The sequence below is a fragment of the Agelaius tricolor genome, unplaced genomic scaffold (assembly GCF_023055355.1).
Source record: "Agelaius tricolor isolate 1412-34295 unplaced genomic scaffold, bAgeTri1.0.p SCAF_1, whole genome shotgun sequence".
Taxonomy (NCBI): Eukaryota; Metazoa; Chordata; class Aves; order Passeriformes; family Icteridae; genus Agelaius; species Agelaius tricolor.
Window position 1 is genome coordinate 88,841,781 of NW_027269261.1, and position 14,201 is coordinate 88,855,981.

A 14,201-nucleotide genomic window follows, 5' to 3' on the forward strand; every position below is an offset into this window, starting at 1 on the left:
TTGCAGTCTCATACAAGGAACACACTTTACGAACTTAAACACAAGACAGCTACCAAGTATCAAAGGCAGAGGCAACCCCCAGAACAGTTCTCTATGAGTTTTGGGGCTATAAGTCCTATCATAAGCTCCAACACTTAGTATCTCTCTTGCATCAAGTAAAATACATGGTCAACCACAAAGATTTCCATAATTGTTCTCTGCTTTTCCTCTTCCTGCCAACCTAAGAATCCCAGCCCACAGGTGGCTTGCACATCCAGGACACAGCACTCAATGTCAATAGCAGGATCACCCTAAAAAAGCTGCTTTCTGGCATTTGAGCTTACCTATCCCATTCACAGCTGAACAAAAGCTTAACATTTCATCACCGAGGCTGTAGAGCCTGAGTGCAGGGAGGGATTTGGTCAGCTCATGAACTGCACAAGATCTCAACCTAGTGGTTTGTAGCTTGGTCATTCTCTCTGCAAATAACTGAACTGTGTCCTTCTCCTCAGCCAGCTTTACATGAAACCTCTCCATCCTGTTGGCAGCAGTTCATCTTTTTTCAGCTCTCCTGCCTTACAACACAAGAAGTCCTTTCTAAGGACTCTCTCATAGTCCCAGGCACCAATCCCAGCTATTAGGAAAACTACAAGTGATCAGGAATTGAGGCAATGATGCACTGGAAGCTGAGCCAGGTGGGCCAACCCAAGGCTCGTGCTTGGGTCCATCAATTATGGCAAGATGATGTCTGATCTAACCCATCCAGCTCTCACTTTTCAGTTGCTGCTGAGACTGTAGAAGAGTATCCAGGAGCCACAGTTTTTGTCACAGAGGTGTAGACACTGCTGATGTTCCCAAGGTCACATCTCCTGCCAGTTCTGGACAAAGCCACTGGGTTTTGTCACCATGTGCCATTAACCTTGAAGGTGAGGTTTGAAGCAGAGCCCCATCTCTGCTGGCTCACACAGGGAGGCCAGGTTGGTGCTTCTGCCTTTCAGGTACTTCCTGGAGATATGGCCTAACAGCCAAAGAACTGCATCTTACTGAGCCTTGCTTAGAAACACAACAATTTCATAGTTGAATTGGCATGTGAAGGAGAGGAAACTGTCTTAGCAACTACCTCAGGCACTCAGAGAACCCTCCCAGAGGAGACCAACAGAGCATGAAACCTCTGAGCCTTTCACACAAAGTGTAAACCCACTTCCCTGGTCTATGTTTTTTGTTTGAAGAGCCTGCAAGGGAAAAGACAGCCAGCCATTTAAGTAGCTCTCTTTTACCAAGTCTGTTGCGGTGTGAAGCAGTATCCTGTTTCACCTTTCCCCCAGTCCCTCAGGTGTGCCAACCTCTCCCTTCCCCTCCCCCTTGCCCCCTTGCTAAGTGCTGTCAATCTTAACATTGCAGCAATGGCATGGTCTGGTTGGTGCAGCTCAAAAGATGCCCCTCAGCCCTGGGGTCATTGGCCAGTCCAGGTGTCACTGTCCCCTGAGACTGCCCCCTCCCACCTGGGTGGTGGCACACCTACCCCTTCCCCTCCCCTTTCCCCAGGGCTTAAAAAGACACAGGACCATGCAGTTGGGATTCTGTTGGAGCTGTTACCAAGATCCGGAGATCTGTGACCATGGAATAAAACTCTGGATTAACCCTCTGGCAGAATCCGTCTCCTTTTCCTCTTCACATTGCCTAAAGCCTTTCCACTAGAGGTGAAAACTGAATTCCTGCTTTCCTGGACTTGTCCCAAGTGCCCAGCTGCAACATCCAGCCAGCCAAAGGTGTCTCTGAGGTGAAACCACCACAGCTGCCACCTCTGGTCAGGCAGCAAGGGCCAGACAGGCCCAGGCACGTTCCATCCGGCAATATTGGGATCATATTCCAATACATGTCCATCACCAGCCTATCTGGGGTTGTTGCAATGTTAAACACTGAAATCAGAGAGAGTTCTAAAACTATCACCTAGGGACAAGGGGAGCTAAAAGGAAATTGCAAAAATGCTCTCATTCTGGAGAGAGGTATTATCCTCATTTTACAGACAGGACAGCTGAGGCAGGAAGCCCCTCTCAGTCACATTAAGCTTTGCTCCTGGCACTCATCATCTCAGGCTATTGGGGCTGCTCTGCGTTCAATGAGTCAGTAATCCCAGAGGGAGTTAAATCCATCACACAGACCAGTACTTCTACAGCTAGGCAAGGGAATAGTGTTTAGTAACTGCCAAAGGTTTCTGTAAAGAATGTCTTGCCAAATCTCTGGTACACTAAATGTCCCTGAATATCGTGGTGGCTCCTCCTTGGCCTGACACAGGATGGGGCAATGCATTGAATCTGTACAGACCCACAGAATTCAGGCAGAGATCATCAAAAGTGTTTTAATGATTAAACCATGTCAAACATTAACAATGAAGTATATTCAGATGAGCCAAGAGTTTATTACTAGCACATTTAGACAGCCTATTTTGAACATTATAGCTGCTGTACTGAGCTATGTAAAGACTCTGCAAACCAGTACCTAGAAATGAAGACACACGCACAAGCTTTGATAATGTAAACATAACAGACACTGTCTCCTTCAAAACAAGGAATGAAAACCCACAAGGCTAGCAAGAGAACTTATTAATTCCTTAAGAGATGTGCAAAAATTTTAAAAAATATTTAAAAACAATTAAATGTGTTAAAACTGGCATTTATATAAATATCAAAAAACCAAATGGTTAAACTTGAGCAATGACCAGCAGAATGTCTTGCACAATTCAATTTTTCAGAGCTTAATGGACTCCATCATGGAAGATACCAGAATACCAGCAACAGATATTGGCTCTGCAATTGACTCCTCATATGTGCAAGACAGGATTTTGCAAGAAGGAGTAACTTTAACCAGCACTCAAACCAAACCCTTAGATAACAAGCCAAAACATTACCAGTGATATACACAACTCACATTACAGAAACAGACATTTCCAGCACATTTCAGTAACATTTAAAAAACATTAGCTATGACTTTAACTGTTTAAACTTGCTTATTTGGGAAAAAAAAAATCTTTGTGTTAGGCACATTTTGAAAGTGAATGTATGCTACATGAAGAACAGTTCAGATACCAACTTACACACAGACAATTCCATCAGAAAAGCATCCTTCTGGCTCCACTTTTAAATATACTTTTGGATATGTCACAGACTTAAACAGTAGCTCCTAAAATACGGATATGGCTATGGTAATAACACTTGAAACTGCCAGTTTCTTATTAAAAACCACTCTTCATTTAGCATTTAAGAATTCTCAGAAATAAGAAAGAAAAAAAAAAAAGAAAAAAAGTGAAAAGAATAGATGGGTCCACCCTGTATATGCTCTAAACTTTAGAGACAATATTTCAATCTTACTCGACTGTGTAAGCGCCAATTACTTTTATGTTAGTGATGTACTTCAAATAAAAAAATAAGATCTATTAAAAAGGTAAAATAACTTTTCCATCTGTTTTGTGACTGTTGAGTCAATTAAAGCCAAATATACAAAACTAAATGCGCCGTTTCCAATTTCACTGCATCGAGTAAGAGATACGTAGCATCGTGTACCACACACAGAACAGTAAAATGATCAATGCATTCTTCTAAGTGACTTTTTGATAAAAAGTCAATCAACGGAAAAGTTGAAACATTCCCTAATTTTTAAACCAGTAATAAGCTTTGGGCCCTGCTTTTTAATTTAAGGCATGTGTGTTTATCTACTGAAACCAGCATCATACAAATTACCTCTACAATCACATGCATGATCTATAGTTAAAAAAATGGAGGTTTAGATTACAGTGTTTTCAAATTGTGAATCATAATTCAGCACCTATCATATTGACTAGTAAGGCAACAGCAGTGTTGGATAATATGATAATACTCCCTTCCACAGTCTATAGCAGGGTCAATGACAGCCCAGAATTATTTTTAAACTTTAACCTACTTTAATGTTCTGTATACAGTTTCTAGGGTGTTTGCACTGGTTAAGTCCTACATAAATCACACTATTCTAGGCAGGAATAGTTACAGTAGCCATTAGAGTATTAGTGCACAACTCTCATTGTGCTTACAATCAGATGATTTTGTTGTTGGGGTTATCAAAATGGTTTTTCAGTTTGGTCTTCAATCCTTCCTTTGTTTCCTTTGTTTCACATTGTTCTCAAGGGAAGAAAAGCTGTTTGTGTACCCGTTTGCAATGGCCGTAGAGCCATTCTGATACTCTTTCCTCCTCGAGGATGCCTTCTTGTTGTAAGTCTAAAATACAGGGAAAGACACATGGTTTTGTTTAATTAGATATAAATAACCACTTCTTCACAGTAATTCTAGAAACACAAAAGTAAACTTGCATTCATCATTTCTAAAGACCTTGTGCCGGTGGTAAGAGTCTAACAACCTCAACCACTTTTTGTGTATGAGACTACACTTCTCCTTTCATTCATCACAGTGAGAGGAGTAGTTCACTTGAAAAGAAAAAGGCTTGGCAGTATGATGGCAGTGTTATACTAATAGTAAATCAGAAACAAGGGAAGCAATTTTATGAGCAGACTCATAATAAGAATATACTCAAAATGACATGTGAGGAAGGAGGTTTGAGGCACTGCAGGTGACAGTACCTTGAACAAAGCCAGAACAAGAGGTAGGTAAACAATAAAAGTGAAGTTCAGAGATAGAAATGTGATAGGAATTTCCATTGGCTAAGACAAGAATCAAAAACTAACAGGATTGGGGAGACTGTTTAAAAATTATAGACAGTAAAATATACATAATTTTTTTCAAAGGGGCTCAGCTGCCTGACAAAAGCAGATTTCCCCAAATTTCTGTATGAAAGGAATTTAAACAATTAAAAGTTAAAATATGAGCAAAATTGACAAAGAAAATCAAGTAATATCTGGAATATACTATAATGTTTAATTAGCATGTTCATATGCAGCAAGTGATAGAAATCATGGGACTGATTTTAAGAAGTACCAGAAGAACAGACAGGGAAGCCTGCTGTGTTTCCCCCCATGAATAATTCTCACAGGAACCAAAATGCCCAAATCTCTCAAATGACATTTGAATGACATTTGAAACATATAACAGAGTTTGCTTGACTGGGGGCAGCAGGCTGTTGGTTTGATTTTCTGCAGACAGTAGTTGTACATCTTTGTACAGAGCCCAGTTATGAACTGTTCAGAATAACACATACCAAGTCTGGATCTGTTCAAACATGAAATCAGATTTGTAGAAACACAACTAAACCCACTTATTTTCCGTATGAAAATACAAAAAAAGTGCCTGTAGAAGTGAACAAAATCCATATTTCTGCATGTTGTGAGTTTAGGAAGTTTCCCTGGATAAAAACCAAGCATCTCCCCTTGTAAAAGCAGAAATGAACAATTCCTTCGGGTGCTTCACAGGTTCACATGCTGCTGGTTTATTTCACACTGGAAAGCTTTGTCTTACATAAAGCTCCTCCTCTCCCTTACCTGCAGCTAAAGTTGCAATAAGCCATTTTTTGTATAACTGGCTCACTGAAATTACTAAGCATTCTGAATGATGGGTACAAAGCATTAGAAGGCTTGAAAGTAGGGAGGGGGTGGATCAACAAGTGTGTAATACTTCAAGAACAAATGCACATTAGTGAAGGATAGCAAAAGGACATTTCCAGCATATCTTTCTGTCACAGCTTTCCAGTGAGATACAGCCAGCAGAATGCTAGAAAGAGTTGATGAATGTTACTTTTACCTGAATATAGAAATTTGTGAAGAGGATAATCAAAGAAATCATGTAAGAAATCTGAAAATACAGCCAGCCCTGAGGAAATGCACATGGCCAAACAACACCACAGCTGGTCTGGAAGATTGTCAAGACAAACTGAATCTGGGGAGAGAAAACAAAAATAAGAGAAATGGAGCATATTAATGGAAGGAGGAAAAAAAACATGAATGACCAAAACCTAAACAGTTATTTCCAAAACAAGTAAATAGTATGTAATATTGTGTGTTTGGCAAGTGTTTTCTCTGTAAACCTGAGTTAGCAGACATTCAGATTGTGGTATCCTGTTAAGTGTGTTTATTTCTATTTTTCCATTTTAGAACATCAGAGTAACTTAGGCAGAACTGATATATAAGTGTCCCAAGGAAGAAAGACCACGTTCTTCCTAGTGAGAGTTCAGTGGGATTTGACTTTACCATCCTAATGGAGTAGATCTGCATCTCACTGCTTCAGCTGCAAAAGACCTGGGGTCAACTTGGTCTACACACAGACCCCTCAATCCCTTCCCACAGACAGGAACTGTCTGACATATGGCTCCAGTGGAAGAATGTTTGGGGTAAAGGCTGCAGGGAAGCTGGGGAGCCAGGGAGGAGGATAAGGGTTCAATTATCTTTAATTATCCCTTTTGGAAAAACAGAGTTTGGGCTTATGTGATGCAGAGGGCCTTAGGCAAAATTCATCCTCACATAAAGGCTACCAGATTAGGGAATGTTTATTTTAAAAGGGAAAGACTGTTTGTTCTGCTCTGCTATTTTGCTGCCCTAACAGCTATGCATGCAGAGCAGGCAAGGAAGTGAAAGCAGCTATGACAATAGCCAGGGGAGCAACTGAAGCACCAAGACACTGCACTCTGTAGCACTTGAACAACCAGGATGAAGAACAGAGCCTAAATCTGGAAAGAAAAACAGAAACAAACCTCAAACCAAAGCAACCCTATGCCTCCCATGAAAATAATGAGCCCTTAACTACAATACTTAGCCATCCTTCAGGAAGAACAGTGCTAAAAAAAACATGTTGAGAATCAACACTGAATTGCTGGCAGTAAATGTTATTAATCATCACCAGCAAAGGTTATTAAAACTATTTACAGCTCTGAGAAGGGGTGGGGTGGGGGGGAAGAATATAAAAAATAATTTATCTCTAGGTTTCAGTTTCCCCCCTACAAAATGGGGAAGAGAGAACACTCATGCACATTTCCTTGTGGTGTTCTGACATGTTGTACACATTGAAACCTGCTTCTCGTGCAGTATCACTACAGCATGTGCTGTATTACTGAATTTCACTGCTCTTACCACCTCCAGCATACAGTGGTCAGGCTTCATCACCACACACTAGAAACAATGAAAACTGATACAAAGAGTCCAATACAGAATTACAAGAGAAAAATCTGCCCATTTAAAGTGCAGAAAGAGAGCAGAAATATTGAATAGTTTTTAATAAACCATTTGCAACTGCATGCAAAAGTAGGACAGAAAAGGCATTGTCCCTCAGGACTAGAATGGCCCTTGTTAGCTGTGGATGGCATTGCACTCGGTTTCTGGTCTGTCCCAGCCTGACCAACCAAGCACAGGGAAGAGCAGGCTAGCTCAAGAGGGCTTGTAAGAAAAGCCTCCTCCCTGGCTACTGAGTCCCAGAAATCTCAGCACTGCAATTCCCAAATGCATCTAGCCACACAACATGGAGTGGGGGATAAAGATCCCACAGACCTCAGCACTGATTCATGTACATCCCCAGTCCCCATGGTCCTGGAAACAGAGCAAACAGACGTGCAGAAGCTGCTTTTCTAAGGTGATCTAGGCACTACTAGGTGTAGAAGGTACTAGCTCTCATTCTCTCTTCCTCTATCCTCTGCCAAAATTTCCTGACTTGGTAAAGACAAGAGGACCTCATCATGAATAAAGAGCCTGCTGAAGCACTGAAGAGCAAGTCACTCACCAGCTGCCCCTGAGTGATGTACTTCTTCCACCACAGATAAGGACGCATTGCTGGAACAGCAGACAGCCCGTAGTAGGAGTACATGAGGACATGGATAAAGCTGTTCAGTGTGGCACCAAAGTAAGCTAAAAAAAGGGCAAGGGAAAAAGAAAGTACACTGCATTACCAGGAAGGAACATGCTGTTTCATAGAACCTACAAAAATAACAAGTTCAAAATGTTACTATTTAAAATATGATTTCTCTTAGAAGAAAAGCAAGAGGGTTCTTTTTTTACCCTGTTTTTTATTCTGCCTACCCAATGGAGTAGCTGAGCTGCTTTGCAGCTTTGTGCTTTACACCAGCCTTCTGGTTTTGTTTCCTCAAGTTACTCTTTTTTACATCTACATTATGGTTTTTCAAGGGAACTGAGGAAACTGATAAAAAGGAGGAACACTCACATACCAAACAATCAATAGTTTCACCCATCTACTTTTAGGCTGATTTCACTTCCTTCCAGGCAGGAGCCAATTTTGTCATTTATAACCAAAAAGCTTCAGATACCTTCAGAAACTGCAAGTTAGCTATTTTGTTTGTCCTTGTTTACAGCACCTTTAGTCATTAAAGAAACTTCTAGCTTAACACCAAACTGCATCGAGCTATGATTACATAACAGAACATAAAGCTTGGAAGAAGACAAACACGACTAGAAATAGCACAAAAGTGTTTTCAAACCACATGAGCACAAGATAGATTCCACGTGCATGCAGTTTTGATTGCTGTATGAACAAGGACTGACTTCCTTGGAGGAGAACATGTTTCCAGATGCAGACTTTTTATAAGTTCAGTATTACTCACTGTTGTGCTGACAACACAAAACAAATACAAGTTTCTATGCTCTTTGGCTGAGAGACCAGACTCCTGAGGAATGCAGCCTCTTAGTCTGCACTGCCAGTAGCTGACATCCATTGGGTTTGAAAAGGTTTCTCTTGAATGGAGTGTTCAACAAAGCCAGTATCTATAAGCTGCACATCTTAACCACAGCTAAGCCATGATAATGCAGTTAAGAAACTAGATGCCAGCTACATGCAGTAGAAGAATTGAAGTCAGATTGCCAAAGGTTAGCAGGATTTAGACAAGAGAGACATGGAAATTTTCCACTTAAGATTCGTTTGCTCATGTTCATTAGTGCTCAGGGGACAAGATTTTAATTGAAATAATTTGTTATGGCCAGTGGTATAATGAGGTTAAATTAAGAAAGTCATATCTCAAGTGAATTTTACAGATACAAGGACTTAGAGTCACTTTTAACTGTTTTACAGCTGAAACAAGCTTCTGGCTTGACCTGGAAAAAGGGTATTGTTTCATCAAAGGGTCTGTAACTACAGCAAAAATAGAGAAAAGCAAGGTTGATGGGTATCTGACATGGGCTAATGCACCTGATAAATGTCACACTGCCACACAAATTCTTCAGTCTACAGTCTTTCTTCACTGCTACACAAATTCTTCAGTCTTTCCTAGAGGCTGTGCTGGCAGCTTAATTCCTGCAACCATCTACAACAGCTGCAATTCAGCAAAGCAGTTTATATGGTACAGAACAAATCTTACAGCTGAAGGTACCAGAGATGTTTGGTTTGATCAAAAGACCACCAGAACAAAGCTCCTGATGCAGATGTTCCCCCACCATAACCCAGTACTTACAGTGACCACAAGGCACCCAGTTCATAACAAACCACCAGATGTTCAGCATTGTTGCATGGTGGTAGACATGCAGAACAGTGATCTGATGATTATTTTTCCTCAAAATGAAAAAGAAGGTATCCATGAACTCAATGAGTTTGGAGAAATAGTACCACCAGAGGACACGTATGATCTGGAAGGAGGAAACAAGTTTTAGAAGCATTGCACATTGTGGGGGTTTTCAACTCTTATCTAAGTGATCAAAATTCAGATTCTGTCCTGCACTACTAGGATTGAAGACACTGCTGGAATCTTCTGTAATACTTCTGCCTCAGGTTTCTCCACAGGAGATCGAGGTACAAATCTACAGCTACAGCTGAAAACAGGACGACAAAGACTGCTTCAGGAGGCTACTGCTGTGCACCTGGGTTGTCCTGGGAGAATTAAGAAAATATTTAACCAGAGCTGGTGCTGCAGTGCTCTCTGTAAAGGAGAGGTCAGAAGTGTGACCAGAAGAAATCATCACCACATCTCAGAAAGAGAAGGGGAGTCTCAACACAGAGTGGTTGGATACAGTCTGAACACCAGGTCCTCATTTTTTGATCTGGGACTCTTGAAAATTTGCACATAATTACTCACAAAAATACCAACCATGAATATATCATAGATGAATTATTATGTCCGACAGTGCATTGTCTATTGTACTGCAAAGGAAGGAAAATAGCTTACAGTTTAACCAAAATGTGCATAATCAATACTGTTCTGCTCTCCACTTACACTCAAGTGGACAATTTGAAACATTTCCAGCTCTAAGTCTCAATTACAGTACCTTCATATCGGCCTCTCCTCCACTGTGTGTATCCTGACAGAAGAAATTGTATCCTCCTTCCAATACTCCTGTCACCAGCTGAGCAAATAAAAAAAATAAAGTGTTACTGGGGAGAAGGCTGAACTCTATAGCACCTGCAAAGCTCCACAGTGGCTCTGCCCAGACATCTGGTGTCAAGAAAATCCTGGGCACCTGAGGCTGGCATTAGGTTGAATTCAAGTTTCAAGCAGTGACTGAATCATAGTGAAGGGTGAATTAATAAATTCTCCCAACTGGGGTATACCAGAATAAAAATAGGAGAAAACATTTTATCCCCACTTATCCCACAGTGTGAGTATTTTCAGAGTGAAGTCTCCTTCTTTGCTGATGATCTCATTGTTAGAGAAAGTACATAACCAAAGTTCAGTAAATACATTTTTCTTCTGATTACTTTTGGAAAGAGCTACATCTTTAAAAAATTTTATACTCAAGAGATGTGCCTACAATTTTTTCAGCCATGTGACAAAGCATATTTTCAGCTTTGCTCTCCTTAATAGCTAACAACACATGCTTCACTGCATTGCCATTCTTCAAGATCTTTTTAAGCAATTCACTCATGCCAAGCACATTACAACCTTCCCAATATAAGTGACTTCCTCTGCAGGATATGCCACTGCTTTCCTGACTTCCTGGCATAACAAGTAACACCTCAAACATAACGGAGTCACAATAAAGAGTAATGACCAGCTATTAGTCATGACAGATGACAGGGTGTCTGCTGTGGAGGGGCTGGCCCTAATCTCTAGAGAAACAAGGTCCATGTTGGATGTTCTCACCCTTTCACAGATGGTAGGAGATGGTAGGACAGGTTGACTTGAATGGGAGAAGGGAGCATGTGCAAAGACATGAACAAGATCCCCTTTAGTATCTCAACAGAAGGGATCATTGAACATTGTTTATAAAGATGTTCTTCCTCTTGGGAATAGCATGAGGAGAAGAGTAACAACTTGAGGCAACTCCCAAGTGAAAAAAAAAAAAGTCTGGTATCTCATAAAACATCTGAAAGGCAGAAGCAAGTTGTATGTTTTTGGCCTTATCTATCTGCAGGATAAGAAACAGCTTTGCAAAGCCACAGTAGAAATTCCTTATACTAAAAGTCATTTTAAAAGATCACTTGATTAAAGGACTACAATAACAGGTATGACTAAATGCTGCTCAGAACTGTGAACAGGAAGCTAATTTTAAAAGGTTCAATGAAGATTATCACTTAAATGATCTACCTTTCCCCAATGTTATTTCCTTCATGCCTCATTTTACTCCTAAATTAGCTTTTAAAATACTCAGTCAGCCTAGGTCATTATTTTTGACCTTCTGAGATAGTATTATTGCTGTGATTTAGGGGAAAAGACGTACATCTAGTTATATAATAATATACAGATCTGAAAGTATCTCTTGTATTAGAGATAAATCAATAGCAGCCTGCCACAGCAAGGGCAGGGCAGCCGTGCACATCAGCAGCAGAGCCAGGCACTTCCCTACCCAAGCAACAAAGGGAAGGCAGCCATGCAAGGACTCCTCTCCTGGCTGCAGGGCTCTGCAGAGGACACCAGTTCAGAAGTGGTACCTTGCTCAAGGACCAGCTGTGCCCCAGAGCAAGCTCTGCACCAAGCCACCACCAGGCCCCTCAGGGAAAGACTGCGTGCCTTGCAAGTGCCCGCCAGTCCCTCAGACAGAACACCACATTGTGCTGTGATCATGTTGAGAGCTTACAGATGTTTTCATACACTTCTCATAGTTCAAGGAAGTGTTAGGAATAGAAGGATAATCACATTGTTTACATTGTAATTAATCCAAACAACATCCATCATTAATGCTGCACTCCATAAACCTCTTCCCAGTAAAGGCTGGCATAGTGAATCCACAGCTCTTTTCCTGCAAGCAGTTCAGGTTCACCACCTAAAGTGTAATGCAACCAAAGGTGTCTCCATGGATCCCACCTCTCTAAGGGACAATGGCATCAGTGTGGCTATGAGCAGTGGCTTCACCTCAACCTGAGTACTCTCTTCTTTACAAAAGAATGTATTATTGTATGCTAGGAACTGTAATACTCTCACAGCCACAAATGACATAAGAAAAGCAACATTTGTAGGAAATGTCAGCATATTTTATCATATAAATAGCTAGTAGAGTTACAAAAATAATTTCCTTCCCCACTTTCGAGAAGGAACTAATTGGTTAAAAGCTGCTCCAGTTGCCCACAAACTGCTGTTGCTGCCCACAAACCTTACTCAGTGCAACATACAACATGTAAATAATCTTCCCCATTTAGCCAGCTGCTCCTTTGCCTGGCATCATTATTTCTTGCACCCACAATGCTTTAATCCCATGCTGGAAGGCTTCAGAAAACAAAACCAAGAGATCACTCTGAAACATGACCACAAATGGCTCCATTATGCACGCGTGTACAGTCCCAGGAAGCTGCTTCCCTGCCACCCTAAAAGCAATAAGGAGGGGTGGGAAATTTCCAGCAGTGCATTTAAGTCCTTGCTCACACTTGATGTGGGCTGCTCCCTGGATGCCAGTGTTTCCAAGACTCCTTACACCACTGTACAGTAGGTGTGAAACCTGCCCAGGACAGAGCAGTGGCTCCTCTGCCCACACAGCCCTGGACTGCCTTTCCTTCCTTGCCTGCTCTCTCCAGAAGTCCTTCATCTTCAGGCTGGCAGGAGTCCAGGGTGCTGATGGCACTGCTGATGGACAACCACAGGAAAATCTTCTCTTGAGAAATTAACATGTCCAGAAAAGGCCAATTATAGCCATTTGCACTTGAGCAAACCACTTCACATGGTTTCTAAGCAGCACAAAAAGACAGTTCATAAGCCAATTTAAATGGTACTCAAACTCAATGTTAAGCCCCTCAGCTCAGGGGAAAACCTGCAGCTCAAGATTCCATTTGTGCTGGAACAACCCACACTTTCTTCCCCTGCAATGAAGTTTTCTTTTTTCCTATTGCTTTCATTTTGTAATTCTGTTGCTGAGTTCTTTGAAATGCTGTGGCACATGCTTTTTTATCACCTCTGCTACCAAAATAGGCCAGGATACTTATGCCAGTCTGACTGGGTGGAGGAGAGGTGTTACTGTGGAGGACTTGGTTTTTTTCTCATGATAAAACTAAAGTCTGAGACTCACTGGAGAGGGGCAGATAAGGGACCTAGCACTGCATCACACTGTCAAGGCTGATGGGTTTACAAGGCTCAAAACACAGCTAGATTAGAATGAAGAGAAACAGAAGTTGAGGTTGATCAAAGAAAGCAAATGCCTGCACAGATACAGAATTTTATCTTTACATGAATGCAGTTACCCCAGGGCAGAGATAAGAGCTTCAGGAGGGTGGAGAAAGAAAGGGGAGAGGGAAGAGCAGCCTAGCTGCCACCCATGGCTCCTGTGACACAGCACCTCTGCACAGAGTCCCCTGCAACACCTCATTCATCAGGAAAATCTAAGACTTTTCTCAGGAAGATTCAGTAGGGAATTTTTCAGATGAAGAAAGGAGACAGTAAAGAGATCACTTAATAAAGTGAGCCTTCATCATTGACCAGTTTTCTCTAATGGAAGCCCAGGTACTCCAGATCACTTGGCCAGTTTTGCTAACAAACTCCCCCAAAATAACACAGGTCTGTGTGCAGTGTAACTGGGTACCTGGCACTCCCAGCTGAGACTCAAGCAGAGAGGCACAGGCCCTTGCACAGGCATGGGTCACAGCGATGTGATCCCAGCACAGAGCAGCAGCACGGGGGAAGCAGGGCTGCTTCTGCTGTTCCAGCTGCTCCTGCAGCTCCCCCAGACACAGCCATGCCAGCCCAAATCCTGTAACCCCACTGCCAGCCCCTGCTAGGCACCTTCTCCACCACGCAGGAAGCCATTCCTTGATGCCCCCGCCTGAGACATAAGAGTGTTATTTCTCCTTAATGTCCAAGCACTGTAGATTTTTACAGAATAAAGCATTGTTTGTCCCTAAAGAACATCCTGTCCTCCTGAAGTATGTGACAAATTAGACAAAAAACCTCTCCAG

At 41.7% G+C, this 14,201-nt stretch overlaps 1 protein-coding gene across 3 annotated transcripts in view; it reads right to left on the reverse strand.

Annotated features, from left to right (window-relative positions):
* Nucleotides 1-2,324: 2,324 nt before the first annotated feature.
* Nucleotides 2,325-14,201, reverse strand: part of ELOVL5 (ELOVL fatty acid elongase 5) — a 39,545-nt gene continuing 27,668 nt past the window's right edge. For all 3 annotated transcript variants that reach the window (XM_071442606.1, XM_071442590.1, XM_071442597.1), the window contains 5 exons: nt 10,151-10,228; nt 9,343-9,514; nt 7,665-7,789; nt 5,700-5,834; nt 2,325-4,226 (listed from right to left, as the gene is read on the reverse strand). In XM_071442606.1, coding sequence (XP_071298707.1) covers nt 4,095-4,226; nt 5,700-5,834; nt 7,665-7,789; nt 9,343-9,514; nt 10,151-10,228 — 642 coding nt within the window. In that variant the 3' untranslated portion in view covers nt 2,325-4,094. The remainder of the gene's footprint in view (nt 4,227-5,699; nt 5,835-7,664; nt 7,790-9,342; nt 9,515-10,150; nt 10,229-14,201) is intronic.